The sequence below is a fragment of the Onychomys torridus genome, chromosome 7 (assembly GCF_903995425.1).
Source record: "Onychomys torridus chromosome 7, mOncTor1.1, whole genome shotgun sequence".
Classification (NCBI taxonomy): Eukaryota; Metazoa; Chordata; class Mammalia; order Rodentia; family Cricetidae; genus Onychomys; species Onychomys torridus.
Genome location: NC_050449.1, coordinates 10,155,185 through 10,170,955, shown reverse-complemented (window position 1 = coordinate 10,170,955; position 15,771 = coordinate 10,155,185). Strand labels below are relative to the sequence as shown.

General features: G+C 43.1%; 1 protein-coding gene across 1 annotated transcript; it reads right to left on the bottom strand.

Moving 5' to 3' along the window:
- Positions 1–3,549: 3,549 nt before the first annotated feature.
- On the bottom strand, positions 3,550–15,713 carry Cwc15 (CWC15 spliceosome associated protein homolog). The gene is made up of 7 exons (XM_036194259.1): positions 15,555–15,713; positions 13,976–14,114; positions 13,313–13,425; positions 12,674–12,762; positions 10,962–11,069; positions 6,509–6,627; positions 3,550–3,724 (listed from the first exon to the last, which is right to left on the bottom strand). Exons 2-7 carry the CDS (start codon positions 14,104–14,106, stop codon positions 3,595–3,597), a joined length of 690 nt encoding a protein of 229 aa, XP_036050152.1. The 5' UTR covers positions 14,107–14,114; positions 15,555–15,713; the 3' UTR covers positions 3,550–3,594.
- Positions 15,714–15,771: the final 58 nt, after the last annotated feature.

Sequence of the window (15,771 nt, the reverse complement as noted above, 5' to 3'; positions counted from 1 at the left end):
GGGTCTGAGGCCCAGCAACTCCCCATGACGGACATCCCCCTTTCTTTATGTAAACCACTCTCCTGCTTCTGTTTGTCTGTTTGTTTGTTCTGTTTTGTTTGTTGTTCTGTTTGTCTGATAGTTTCCACTATCTCAGGCCTCATTCAGGAAAAGGGACACCTCTGAGACAGGACAGCAAGAAATTCCTTCTGGGTTGCTGTCTGCTCCCCTAACCCATGTCCTTGACTCCTTGGAGAAGCTCAGGCAGGGTCAGGGCAACCACAGAGCCAGCAGCAAATGGAGCATCTCTATTGTAGGCCTGTTTGCTGAGTAAGGAGTCCCGGGGCCTGCTATGGGGTCATTCTGCCTGATCTAGCATCTCATGGGTGAGCTTTTATTGGTTTCACAGTCTTTTCTTTAAAGCAACTGTGGTAATTTTTACCTGGATAGCAGCTGCTAAAGCTGGGTAGGATTAGTGTGGACTTCTCAAGAGACAATTGTAATCAGACTTACTGAGATCTCTCAGTGTGGGCCCAGTGAAAATGGAGCTAGCTCAGTCTCATATCTCTTTATGTCTCTTCAAGAGTTTTATTGTCAATACAGCCTGGGACTCTGGGATCTAAGATTCCAGCTACTTCCTTGGCAGGAAGGGAGAGAAAACAAAGAACCTACTACATGTAAGGCTGTCCAAAAGGGTCAGGCTTTGTTCAGGACACAGCCATGAAGCACATTGTCTGGGCTTCTACTCAAAGCCTGTAGACCTTATTCAAGTGAGTTGCCTCCTCACCCCATGCCAGTAATGGACATTGTCATTCAACAAGCATTTTTTAGCATCTTTTATGCATCTATGTATGAATATCTAAGAGTTCATAATCTAGACAAGGAAAATCCACTATAGAACACAAGTGAAGGAAACCAAACATCTGGCCTCTATTTCCCTAATAAGGCAGGGAACATCGTTCTTAGGCTTGTGAAAAAGGCACTCAGGTCACTGGAAGGAAGGGCCTGGAACTCAGGATGGTCTGACTTCAAGGTACAAGTATTAGCTCTGAGAACCAGGGTCTGGGAGTCTCTTCTCACTGCGCCTTCTCAGTAAGCATGTGGTATACAGTAAACCATCTGTCCATGGTGCAAAAGCAACTGTAGTTGTGCAGCTGTGTGCTAAGGGAAGGATATGGAGAAACCACCATGCAGGGAAGGAGATATAGCACAAATGTCTGCATGTGGGGATGTGTGTGGGTCCAACCAAATGCCAAGGCCAGCAGAGAAAGTCTGAGAGGCAAGAAGGAAATCCGGTTCAGCATGACCTAGTTAGTTAGTGGTACTGGTTCAAACATTTGGAATCTGACACCATGTAGTTTGTTTTAGACATACTTAAGTACAGTAAAATTTTGGAAAAAAAGTTTCCTGCTAACAATTTTATCAATCCTATGTGTACAATAAAGCTTAAGGCTTGACTACATTGAAACTGTTTTGCAAAGCACAGGTGGCCTCTTCCATGAAGACAGGTTCTGTAAAGGGCCTAGGATGTGGTGTGGTCACTAGACTAAAAAACATCCATTCCCAACCTTCTGGATGGAAAACAGGCATACATACATATCTGTTTAAAGCTTAACATTCCTGGTTTCCCTGGTGCTTATCTATGAGCTCATGCCCCCTAGGGATGTACTTTTATGAGCATACAGGTATCAGGATTGATATCCATTTTGGACTCAGACTAGCCTGTGAACACCTGCCTTGGTATCTAGACCAGACACACAGGATTTTACCACGGCGCAGTGGCGCAGGCCACTTGGTTGCTGCCTGGACCCCCACTGCCACCCCATTGCTTATCCTCAGTTTTCTCACTGGCAGCTCCAGTTCTCCCTGGTGGCTTCTCAGAAGTAATAAACGATTCAAGGGACTCAGCTGCCAGTTCTTATTTAACAATATCCTGGAAGAGGCACAGGACCAGGAAACTTTCAAGGAGTCCAGAGTGTTGAGGAAATCTTAGTGACGTCAGAATCTTCCTCTACCCGCCTCAGGCTATGACTCTTGCTGACATGGGCGTGCTCTGAGGCAGCTGCTTCTGATTAGCTAACCTTTCCCCATCATCTCCCCTCTGTCAAAGAGCAAAGGAATTTGAATCACAGATGAGGAAAGGTCCTTTTGGAGAGGAAATCTGGCAGGCATTCTTCCCTTCTCCCCTTACAGTGCTCTGAGACCCAGGCCAGGGGAGAAGAATATTTTGCAAAAATGAAATGAAAAATCCGTAACAGAGCTTGCATGTAAAAATGGTTTCAGAGCTAGAATGTACTCAAGTGCCAGAGGCTCTGCAGGAGTGAAGTTTATGAAGAGGGATAGGGAGACAACCGCAACCATGCTACAAATAGGGAAAAGGAGCCCTATCCTTCATAAGGCGTCAGAGGATGCTGGGGATGGAGGCCTACTTCCCTTCCCAGCTTCACTCTCAATTTAGGCAACCCACAAGTGCGCCAACTCCACACTGGGAGAACACTGGATGAATTCACATCATTTCCTGTATGTGTCGGGGTGTAGTGCACGAAGGCCAGGAGAGGGCATGAATCCCGAGATTGCTGTTACAGGAATTGAAGGCCTCTGCTAGAGCAACAAACCCTATTAACTAGTAAGTCAAATTATCAATAAACTAATTCTAGTCCCCAAATTTATGTTTTTGTTGTTTAAAATGGAAATGACTAAATAACAAAGGAAATGAGACATTCCAATTGTTTTTGGAAAGTTTGAGCTGGGCCTGGTGCTGACACCTATAAACCCCAGTACTTGAGAGCTGAGAAAAGGTGGGCTACATAGCAAAAACATTTTAAAAATAAATGGTTTCCATTTGTGAAAGGCTCAATTTGTGGTACTAAATTTTCTATCAAAATGGTACATTTAAAGCCACATTCTCAGAAATTATGCTTTTTATTTTCTCCCTTTGACTTTGCACAGGACTACCTTTCATGATCATAAGTCATTCAAAGAGTTGCTTTGTGTTGATGTGAAACTCTGTTCAGCTTTGCATCTCAGTGTGTGGACACACCCTAACTCAAGATGAGCACCAAAGGACATCAATGAATACATGCAGGAATACTGTCCTGGGAATGCCTGTCACAGATCAAAGGGAAGAATTGCAGTGCTGATATGGCAGGCATCTCCTGATCCACCCCAGGGGACTAATGGTGACACATTCCATGAAGTGGAATCCCCCTTACTCTCCACCACACTTACAAAATACAGTGCTGTCATTTACCAACAGACCTCAAATCAATGTGAGAGGAGGGGAAAACTTAATGCATTAAAAACACACAAACATACTTTTCATTTTGAGAAGAAATTATGTAACTTTTTATAAGCTGCATAAATTACAGCAAAAAGTTGGGGACACTGGTTTACTTAGGTTATTTATTTAGTATTTATTCCAAGCAGAATCCCTTTCCCTCATATTAAAAGGAAAGTAAGACTGGAAACAGGTTAGACCCATTCCTAAATCCGTATCAGATAAAATATCACACTAAGGGCAAGAGACTGAGAAAGTTAAAACTGGGAAATAACGAAATCATACAACAGCAATTGATCCTTAACATTGTAGACTTTAATTAAGCACATAAAACTGTACTACTTAATATATTTCTCCATGAACTTTTTGTGAAATTCAGATCGCAGCGTATCGTTTACAAATCTTTTGTCTTTCTTCTGATCATCTATACCTTTTGCACAGTTCTTAAAAACGACGTCATCATCCCACCTAAAGGAGAAAAAAGAAAATAAATCCTTTATTAACTCTATCAGGAGACAAGAATACCACACAGGCTGTAAAGCTTGATCAGCACACTCAACAAGCTGCCAACTGTCAGCAAAAAAACAAGGAAACAAGTGTGCCTACAGTGGGAGCTTGTCCCAGCAGGAAGGCAGCCACACTCAGAGCACACACACATACTGTGCTGAGGTAGAGGTGTGGTATTTTCAGGTCCAAAACCAAGAGGCAGGACCTTGGTCCTGACTTAGATGTCACTAGCCAGTAAGTGATCTGTCTACCGGTGCTTTCTAAGGTTTTGTACATACTTCTAATCAACTACCTCCACCACGCTGATCATACATCATAATGCAACAAAAGAAGGAACCACAGGAATGTAACAATTAAGCCTCCATTAATAATGAGGAAATATCCACCCAAGAGCTCAGAGTAGAACTCAGCTGGATTTCAGAAAGCATTAAACACACTTATGGGTAGGTGTTATGGAAAGCGCAGCACGTAACTTCAGAGCAGCACCTCCCATATAAAACAGGAGCCCATACGCATGACAAAGACACACACAAACATGCATAAAACACAACCTACAGAAGCTTGTATGTGTTGGTGTATGTTTACCAGGAGACACTGCACAAGGGAATGTTGCAAAGACTGTGCCCGTATGGAAACTGTCAGTACATTTTCCTAACTGTGATGTTTGCTCCTGCATCCACCAAGGAAGAATACACCAGATTGCTTCACGCTCAACATGTAATTGATAGTTTTTTCTCTTAACTCATTTATTCCCAGTGAGTTTTTGGTCTTTTGCTCCCTACACCCAAACTGCCCCTGCAGGACAGACACAGTCCTCTGTGCTGCTCAGACACAGTCCTCTGTGCTGCTCAGACACAGTCCTCTGTCCTGCTCAGACACAGTCCTCTGTCCTGCTCAGACACAGTCCTCTGTGCCGCTCAGACACAGTCCTCTGTCCTGCTCAGACACAGTCCTCTGTCCTGCTCAGACACAGTCCTCTGTCCTGCTCAGACACAGTCCTCTGTGCCGCTCAGACACAGTCCTCTGTGCCGCTCAGACACAGTCCTCTGTGCCGCTCAGACAGTCCTCTGTGCCGCTCAGACACAGTCCTCTGTGCCGCTCAGACACAGTCCTCTGTGCCGCTCAGACACAGTCCTCTGTGCCGCTCAGACACAGTCCTCATTCTCCTTGCACTCACATCAGGACTCAGTATTTCTGGACTATCACTACTCTCCTTTCACAACACTAACGTCTCTTGGCTGTCCTCCTCTCTGGCTGCTCAGTCTCAGTCTAGGATTTTAAATTCAAATACTATTTATTAAGCACTTACTATCAACTTATACTGCACATTACTCCAGGCACTGATACAATCCTAGTTGTTAGCAAACCTGACCGTACTGCTGTCTTCCAGAATGTGTTGTTACATTTTTAGCTTTGTAGGTCACCACAGGGACTCTACTTTTACTGTGATCGAGTAGAGAAGCCAATGAGTTTAGGAAAAGCAACTATTATGACTATTAAAAAGCCATGGTGCCAGGTGGTGGCGGCCGTGGTGGCGCACGCCTTTAATCCCAGCACTCGGGAGGCAGAGGCAGAGGCAGGTGGATCTCTGTGAGTTCGAGGCCAGTCTTGTCTACAGTGAATTCCAGGATAAGCTCCAAAAGCTACACAGAGAAACCCTGTCTCAAAAAAAAAAAAAAAAAAAAAAAAAAAAAAAAAAGAGCAACAGAAAGAGCCACGGTGCTAGGATGAGAAAAGAGCAAGAGAATGAACTTGGTGGTGAATGGGCAGGAGAGCAGCTGACACAGCAGTGGGGGTGAGAAGGAAAGACAGAGCTCCTCCTCCCCTTACACAGAAGAACACCCCCACACCAGTAGCTCCTGTAAGCGCTCACTCTCCTTTCCCATGCAGCCCCATCTGATGTCACATTATACTTTCTTCAGTTCTCTAGTGCTCTCTTTCACAGACAGTATGGCAGAGTTCACTCACGGCCCCGCCTCTAAGCTTAGCTTTGGCATCATCTCTCACCATCACTGCCTACCGTACACAATTAACTTGACTTCTGCCTAACAGAAGGTCCTAAGACAAGTCCCACTAACCTGGAACATCGAGTCTCAACTTCTAGGTTCACTGTTTGGCGACCTCTTACAGGGAATAGGAGTTTAAGGATGCCTATGTCTTTCCACCATAGATCTGGCTATCTATGACGGTTCACAACTGTATGATCTGTGTGTATCTTACAATATCAAACATCAATATGGCCATAGCAAGTCCCCTGATCCTTCTAGAACTGAATTGTGAGGGGTGGTCTTGAGGACCCTTCCATTCACACCTCACATACAGGTTTTAAATCTAGATTCAAGGGCTAGCTAGCTTCATCACTCTGGTTTTCATGTTTAGACTATTACTTGGCAGAGGCTTGGTTGTTATGAGTATGCATTAAAATGAAGTCACCTGGTCCCCTTTTCTTCCATTATTCTAAAAGCTGATTGAGGTTATAAATAGGAGGTGGGGTCTTAGAAGCCTTATATAACACAAATCATGGACCATACACATAGATCAACCCATTACCTCCTGCACACCCCACCCCACCCACTTTCCCCCTTGGTTTTTCAAGACAGGGTCTGTATAGCCCTGGCTGTCCTGGTACTATCTCTGTAGACCAGGTTAGCCTCAAACTCAGAGATCTGCCTGCCTCTGCTTCCTGCTGGGATTAAAGACATGCAACCCAACCACCCACCCAACTTATTATATTATTTTTAGTACCTTCTTTTAACCTTGAAGTTGGCCTGAGGCTGGGATGGGCCAGTGAGATTAAGGAGAGGGTTTCCACTCAGAATATTTTCCATGCGAATTCTCTCCTCCTCTGCCTTTTGTTCTTGTTCCTGTCAATGACAGAAGAAGACACAAAGTTACTAACTCCATATAAGTTGTCTTGTATTAGTCCACAAATCTGTCAGATGGTATAGGAAGAAGGTAGTTTTCTTTCTCCTTCCTTCCTTCCTTCCTTCCTTCCTTCCTTCCTTCCTTCCTTCCTCCCTTCCCTCCCTCCCTCCCTCCCTCCCTCCCTCCCTCCCTCCCTCCCTCCCTCTCTTTGGTTTTTTGAGACAGGGTTTCTCTGTAGCTCTGGAGCCTGTCCTGGACTAGCTCTGTAGACCAGGCTGGCCTTGAACTCACAGAGATCCACCTGCCTCTGCCTCCCGAGTGCTGGCATTACAGGCATGCACCACCACCACCCAGCCCTCTCTCTTCTTTGACACAGGTTCTCCTGTAGCCCAAGCTGGCAAGGAACTTGCTGGGCAGCAGAGGATGACCCTGAACAGAATTCTGATCCACCTCTTGAGTGCATTACATGTGTGAGCAACCATGGCTAGCTTTTCGGTGCTAGTGATGGGACCTAGGGCTTGGTACATGATAGGAAAGCACATTACCAACTGACTCACTCCTCTTTTTCATTCTTAATACCAGACAAATCTTATTTATAAAAAGTAAATACTTTGCCATTCCCCTCCACCCCCCAGAGCTGAGGATCGAACCCAGGGCCTTGTGCTTGCTAGGCAAGTGCTCTACCACTGAGCTAAATCCCCAAACCCCTACTTTGCCATTTTTATTATAAAGATCTCATCCCTGCCAGCATAGTCACTAGTTTCTCTAAACTGTGAGAAGCTGAGATCCAGATGTAAACATTTTATTTAGTTACATACAGATTAAGTTTAAGAGCATACTAATAAGCATTTACAATTTAAGACATACTATCAAAGAACAGTTTAGTAGGGCTAATGCCTCCCTTTTTAAAGGGCTAGAGACAACATAATTAATGTTAATTTAATTTTACATTACTAACAATGTAAGCTCCCATCTCTAGAACTGATTAGTTATTAACTAAAGAGTAATTCCTAAGACAAACTATCATGTAAAAGATAACATGTACTTCAATTAATTTATATAAAGCACCTTTTGTTCTTATGCTTTATTGTTAGTGATCTATTATACCTTTTATATGCTTTCTTCATAGTTACAACTCTGTCTTTATTTTTAAAAAGTACCTTTATATTTTTTTAATGTGTATGCATCATATGGGTACCATAGTGCAGTGGTGGTCAGGGAACAACTTGCAGGAATCTGGTTCATGTGGGTTCCTGCTGAGCCATCTTGCCTATGCTCCATTTTGTTTTAAAGACACAAGCTTTCATTACTAGCTGAGTTTGGCCTTCAACTTACGATTTCCTGCCTTAGCCTCTGAGTGTTGGGATACAGGGATAAGCCACCATGTCTACATTGTTTTTTTCACTCTTATTTTAGCATCAGTCTTCAAATTCAGTTCACCCTGTTCTAAGAATCAGAAATGCAAAATTTCTAACATTCTTACTAGTGATTTTCGTAGTTATCTGTTAACATAACTTAAATATCAATCCCACTTTGCTCTGGGATTGATATCGATGACCTAACAGATCAAGAAGAAAGAGACTTGGGGTTGGGGATTTAGCTTAGCGGTAGAGCACTTGCCTAGCAAGTGCAAGGCCCTGAGTTCCATCCTCAGCTCCAAAAAAAGACTCTCTAGAAGTCACTTTAAAATGAACCTAATTTTCCATATAGGTTCCTGATACTTCATTTTAATATGCAAATGTGAACAATGGGTTTCATTTTTACAGACAAATAACTGGTAGGTGAGAGAATGTCACTTGTGATGAAAATCTTTTAGGTCACTGCAGAGACATTAAAGTCAGGATTATTACAATTAAGACCAGAAAGCTTTCTAAAAACGATATGCTTATTGGGGTGGGGATGGGGGAACCACTGAGATGGCTCAGCAAGCTAAGGTGCTTGTCATTAAGCCTAACAACCTGAACTCAGTCCCCAGTTCACACACCACAGAAGGTGAGAACTGACTCCTGAAAGCTGTCCCAGAATCCAGCAAAACAAATGGCAGGTAAAAACAGACATGTTCCAAAGATGCCACAAAACCAGGAGCAAGCATCTAATGTACTCAAGCTTACACTTCACACACACAGCACTGGGAAGAAAGGCAACCCCTTCTCTACTCCAACACCAGACTTGTAGGCTAATGGTCAGCCAGCCTGGGGATCAAATCCACACTCCCTCCCGGAGGCTGGAGACATGGCCACCCTATTTGTACAGGCACTGTGGCCTCGTCCCTGCTCTAACAAGCAGCAGTGCTGCTGCTGTACATGCTGTACATGGCGACCAGCCACACAAGCATGTTTACTGACTGGTCCTTACAGGAAGCGTACTAATCTGTAACAACAGGCTAATTAGCTTGAAATGCCACTGAAAGACACCTTCAAAGAGCAGCTGAGAAAAGGAGATAGGGATAAAGGAAGCGACTGTCACTCAACTCCAAGAAATACCAACACATTAGATCAAAGTCCAATAACTCTGAAGACCTTAAAAAAATGCATATTTAGGGTTGGGGATTTAGCTCAGTGGTAGAGCGCTTGCCTAGCAAGCGCAAGGCCCTGGGTTTGAACCTCAGCTCAAAAAAAAAATAAAAAAATAAAAAAAAAATGTGTATTTATTCCCTAAGAGAAAATCAGAAACTGCCAACAGTTTAGGCATCTACCAGTTGCCTGCTAGTGGCATGCCAATGACTGTTCTTAAAAAATATATATAAATATATAAATAACTTTTATAAATAACTATTATAGGAATTATGCACGTTATACCAAACTTTAATGAGAACTGTTATTGAATGAGAATTGTTATACTTTCTTCTAATCTGAGTTCAAACAGTCTCCAAATCCCATCTCCGCTTTTTCTGAATTCTTCCTGACTCTTCTGACTCATAAGAACTTACTTCCCCAGGCGCTTGGTGTTGGCCTATGTGAGTGCCTTTCCCTGAAGTCTTTTTCTCTTTCTTTTAAAAAATAGAACAATTATTGGCTAAAATAAACTCTTACATCAATGTCCATACAAAAGCTGTGCTGCTCTGGCTGAATATGATAAAACTCAACCACATCTCTCTCTCAACAGGCCCAGGCTTCTGCTCTGCATCTATCACACCATAGAACCAATGCACACAGACAATGGAGGCCATTTCTGCTGCCACAATCAACCAAGTCGTTTACTTACCTTCTGACAGCTCTACCAACATCCATTTACCTCTCTTACTTGCAATTCTTTTTTCTTTGAATTATTATTTTATGGGGTGTTTTGCCTGCAGGGTTGATTATGTACCATACTCAGGCCTGGTGACAGGAGGCCAGAAAGAAGTGTCAGATGCCCTGGAACTGGAGTTTCAGATGCTTGTGAGCCACCATGTGGGTGCTGGGGGTCAGACCTGGGTCCTCTGAAGGAGCAGCCAGTGCTCTTAAGCACTGAGCCATCTGGCCAGCTCTTATTTTCAACTCTCACTATATACATTATAGTTTGTTTCACTGCATATGAGGATTACTGAAACAGTCTCAGATCTTTTCCTATCTGTCTTTTGGCCAAGAGATCAGCTAATACTGCTGCAATCAAGGATTCCATAAACCTGTCATAACAAAACCCTGATTTCCTCAGAGCACCACTGTACATACTCTATTCTCGAGGCAGTCTCCCCCTTCAGCCCAGTCTGGCCTCAACCTTGAAAACCTGCCTGAGCTCTCAGCACTGGGACCTAGCTTCCTCTCTACTTCCTTGACTTGGATACTATTTTCTCCCATTGTGCAGGTGAAGAGACTGTTAGGTAACTTGCCCTGGATTGTTCAGTTTCTTGAGACACAATATCTCAAATTAGGCAGGAGACAGGAAGTGAATCTTTATAGACCACTGGTACTCAACTATGGGTTACAACCCCTTTGGGAAGGGCAGGCAGCTGAACAACCCTTTCACAGGAGTTGCCTAAGACCATCGGGAAACACAGATATTTACAGTATGATTCATAATAGTAGCAAAATTACAGGTATGAAGTAGCAATGGAATCATTTTATGGTTGGGGGTCAGCACACCATGAGGACCCATATTAAAGGGTCGCAGCATAGCAAGGTTGACTGCTGTAGACTATCTTTCATTTAATCAGAAGATTAAAGTTCATTCATTTGTTCTTAAACTAGTTGAGCATTATTTATGTGTGAACTAACTGAAAGAAATTTTCAACATAATTAGGGGACTTAGAATGTATACAATATTTAGACATAGTGCTTTCTAATAAATGACGCCACCAAAGTTGAAAAGAACTCTAGTTAGACTATGTGAGCGATGTGACTACAAACACTACCTTCCTGGCCTGCTCTTCAGCTCTTTCCTTCTTGATTTTTTCCAGCTCTGCAAGAAGAGCCGCGGTATCGTCGTCATCGCTCTCCTCTTCCAAATCCTCATCTTCTTCCTGCGACAGATGGAGGGGACCCAGGATACCAGGAAAGAAGTAGACATTAGTCACCTTTCTCACAGCAACCACATTCACCAAGTCTTTGGAACAGAATTAATTTTCCCAATGGAAAAGCAAATGTACTGAAATATCATAATTTGCCAGGCAGTGGTGGCACACGCCTTTATCCCAGTACTCGGGAGGCAGAGCCAGGCGGATCTCTGTTAAGTTTGAGGCCAGCCTGGTCTACACAAAGCGAGTTCCAGGACATGAAAGGTGCAAAACTACACAGAGAAACCCTGTCTCGAAAAACCAAAAAAAAAAAAAAACAAAACAAAAAAAAACCAAAAACAAAAAGAAATATCATAGTTAAAACCAACAACCAATAAAAAATAAAACCCAACAAAAAAAAATTTATGAATAGTTACTAAAATGCCAACCCCTGATAAAGTACCTTTCATAGTTGAGATGGTCAAAAAGGATTTTTTGGGGAAGAGGGAGGGGCCTCGAGACAGGGTTTCTCTGTGTAACAGCTCTTTCTGTCCTGGAATTTCCTTTGTAGACCAGGCTGGCCTTGAACCCACAAAAATCTGTCTGCCTCTGCCTCCTGAGAGCTGGGATTAAAGGTGTGTGCCACTACCACCAGGCCAAAAAGGATTTTCATATGAAACATTCCAAAACAAGTAATGCTTCAGAATGAAACACAGTACACTGTACAGTATACCTCACCTCAAGAGTTCATGTAGCTGAAAACGACTCAAGTTAGCAAGGAAGGGTGCTAAGATTCCAAAAGAAAAGACTCTGAATGAATAACAGAATTCCACTTAATGTAAGGCTTCTCATTTTAACAACTCTATCAGTCAGCTCTGTAACTGCTGATATATGTATGCAATTAGATAATACTTAAGAAAAGTCACTCACATATGTTCAGTTATATAGAAAATGGCGAAGTGAAGTTGGGAGTCAGGTATAGTAGACTATATCTGTAAACCCAGTGCTCGGGAGGGTGAAGTATGAGGCTGGAAGGCTGTGATTACCAGGTCAGCCTGAGCTTCATACAACAAAAGGCTGTAGGGTCCCAGTGAACATTCATGCTCAATCTGTTTAGATTCCTTGCCTCCCTAATCACTAAGGGGCCCATGTGCATTATTTGTCTAAAAAGGGCATCAAATCTAAGGAAAATAAAGGATAGAACAAGGTAGAATGCTCAAAGGCACTGTTCATAGGGCATTTAGCCTACGAGTGTTCTGTGGAGTTATAGCAAGGCAGCTTAACCTTCCATATGACTGACAATTCAGTCACAGGTAGGCACATCCTTTTTCTTAGACTGCTTCCACACAGCCCTCCAAATGAAACCTATCGCAAAAGTCTCTGACACTGAAGAATACTTTCTATTTTAGAAACAATTATTAAGTTAAAGTTAAGGATAATATTATATTTCAGTAACAGTAGTTAAAAACATACTGATCATTTTACAAAGTTAAAATATAAAAAAATATATAAAATATATAAAGAAAATATGATAAGCCAGGCCCAATGGCAGAGGCCCATTTCCAGGAGTTAGGAGCCTTAAGGAAACAAACAAACAAAAAAACCCAAACCCAAAACTCAAACACACATACATCTGTGAGAGGATCATCTGCATCAAGGTTGGCAGCAGGAATCTGGTCTAAGCGGGGCTTCTTTGACACTGAAGAAGAAGTTGTATGTTCTGAAGAAAACAAACATTTAGCTTAATGAAATAAATACTGCATTTAAAATAACATTCTAGAAACTTTTAGACAAAATAAACCCACACAAAGCATAGTGACAACAGGAATTCACCCAGTGACTGGCACCTAAGTCTTTGATAAATATTAGTTAGTAAGCATTAAATGAATTAATACGACATGAGGATAGCAGCATCTCAGGAAATTTAGGCAATGTTCACACACACTAAAAACACAGAAGGGGAACTGATGCTTCTCTCAATACTCTCCGATTACCTGGGGAGTAAATAAAATGGGGTGCTCTAGACAAAAGGCCTTGGTTCCAGCTGCTGTGAGGCCAAGTCTATTGACAAGAACTGAATGACGGCCTTTAAGCACCTCTAGACCACCACTGCTTCTAACAGCAAACCATGAGAAGGTGGGATCGGAATGAACCTCATTATCATCCCTAATCATTATCAAACAGTGCACAAAAATGTTATTTCCCATCATCAAGATGCAGACAATTTCCACCCCATAGTTTTGAGACAAGCACTCGGACAGTGCAGCTACCTCGGGTCGGACGGTCCCTGTTTTTCTCCCTTGCAGCAGCTCTCTCTCTCTCTTCCAACTCTCTCCTGAAGTCACGGTTGCGAACCTCTTCGGGGGCATCCTGTGTCGTTTGTCTTAAGTAGAAAGAAACTGGGTCCAAAACTGTTACCCTCACTTGTCAAGGAAAAGAACCTACATGGCTACAGCAATTTTAAGACAATTCAGAATGCTACTGTCTCTCGAGCATAAAATGGAAGAGGACAAGATAATATTCTGAGGGTTATTAATAGACGCTTGTGATGTTTTCAGTATTACTAGAACAAACTGAAGCACACTTTCTTCCAATATGGCTGCAGAGTGATTGAAATGTTTTTGGTTTTTTAAAATATTAATCAATTTAAGGGTTGTAACAGTAACACTTCCATATTCACTACAGCTTAATTTCCTCTGAGGTAGTTATCCTGAATGAGTGCTTCATGTACACACAGGAATTCCTGGCTAATAGGAATGTCTGCTGAAACAACGTTTAGTAACACTTTAAAACTACCATGCACAATTTAATTGCAAACTCCGTTGAATTGCACTTCTTTGAAGATAGGTAGTTTAATACAATAATCTAGACATAATCGCAGTCATGTGGTTCTGGTCCTGTTCTGGGAGCAGGACAAACGAAGGCCTTGTTACCTGTATTTGATCTTCGTGTGAGAGGGGAGGTCTCTACTTGAATACTGCTTTGAGAGCTGGCTTAGATCTCCTTCTCCTTTCCCCCTTCCACCTCGTGCAGGTTCAAAAGTCGGTCTGGCTGCTGTTGTCATCTTTTATTCTTGGACAAAAGTGAATAGGATATATTCAGTAGAACTCTCATTTTAGAAATCATTCATAAATATTTATCCCCGTGATTAATTCCAAAACTCTCCCCAAAATTGCTTAAGTACTTTGCTTCAACACAAATTCTTAAAAATACAGAATTATGGAACTCCAGGTGTACACTAAGTGTGTCCTGCCAGGCAGCTCCTATTTAGTATAAAAAAACTGATCTGAAGATCTGAGTTTGTGCTTTTGTTCTAGCTGGATAGCCTTGGGCAAGTCTCCTAGCTTCTTTCCGTCATCTGGAATGCTGACATTTCTACAGTATTATTAGGAGAATTATGACACATAATGGCAGATCTTGTACAACAGTGTAATGTGGCTTTTAAAATAAATGACTGTTTTAAAAAATTCTTGTTCTACTAGCACTAGATTTTCTTGAGGTTTTGTCGTTATTTGTTTTGAGAAAGGGTCTCACTATGTAGCTCTGGCTCACCTGGACCTTTATGTAGATCAGGCTGGCCTAGAACCCTCCAGAAATCTACCCAACTCCACCTCTGGAGTGATAGAATTAAAGGTGTGCACCACCACGTCTAGCCAAGATCTGCATTTTTATAAGAAAACTCACACAACAAATAGACTAAAAGGAAAACAAAACAAAACAACCCACCAAATTTCTTTTAAAGTCACTAATCACTGACAAACTTGACTGTCTTAGAGTGAGTTTGCTTAAAACCCGATGACCTTTTGTGTGTTTGTTTTTGAGACAGAGTTTCTCTGTGCCTAGCTGTCCTGGAACTCACAAAGCTTCACCTGCCTCTGCCTCCCAAGTGCTGGGATTCAAGGCATGCGCCACCACCGTCTAGCTTGTTTAAAACCCAAAGACATTTACATGTGCAACATTACTCAACAATCTTGTTGATTCAATTTTCTTCTACAACAGTTACCCTAACATATATAAGACCTTTGGTAAGCTGTAACTTAAGGAATGCTTAGAAAACCGGAACTCCGCCCAGAGACACATCAAGAACCCATTCTGAACTGGGTGTAATGGGGTACTCCTGTGATCTCAGGTGCTTGGGAGGTTAAAGCAGGAGAATCAGGAGTTTGAAGCTAGCCTGGGCTACATGAGACTGTGTCGCTACAGAAACAAGAGAACCTTGTGCCACTTTCAGCTTTGAGCTGTCAAATAAGAATTCCAGCTTAACTACAGGTCTCCGTTAGCAGCACGCCCAGACAGACAGACCCTGGGGGCAGTAGGAGTTTCTCCCCATCCCGCCCTCCTGCTTTTCGGTGTCAGCGGCGCCGCGCCCGTGACCGCCCCGGGCTTGGCCGCAGCTCCTGACCGCCGTTCCCGCACCGCGGCTCGGGCCGTAGTCACCGCGCGCGGCAGCGATCCCGGCTTCCCGGCGGCACCCTCTCCAGGACCACAAACCGCCAAGCCCCGGCTACTCACTCCGGCAGGGGTCGGACGCGGCACCTTCGGAGGCTCACCCACGAACCATCGCAACTCTAAGCTCCCAGAAGCCTCTGCGCCGGGGGCTCCAGCCCAAGACCGGAAACAAAATGCGGGGCTTCCAGCTCTCCACCCGGTGCTCAGTTAAGACCCGGAAGCAAATCTTCGCGCTTCCAACCGCTGTGTCGGAAGCTCGAACTCCACACCCGGAAGCAAA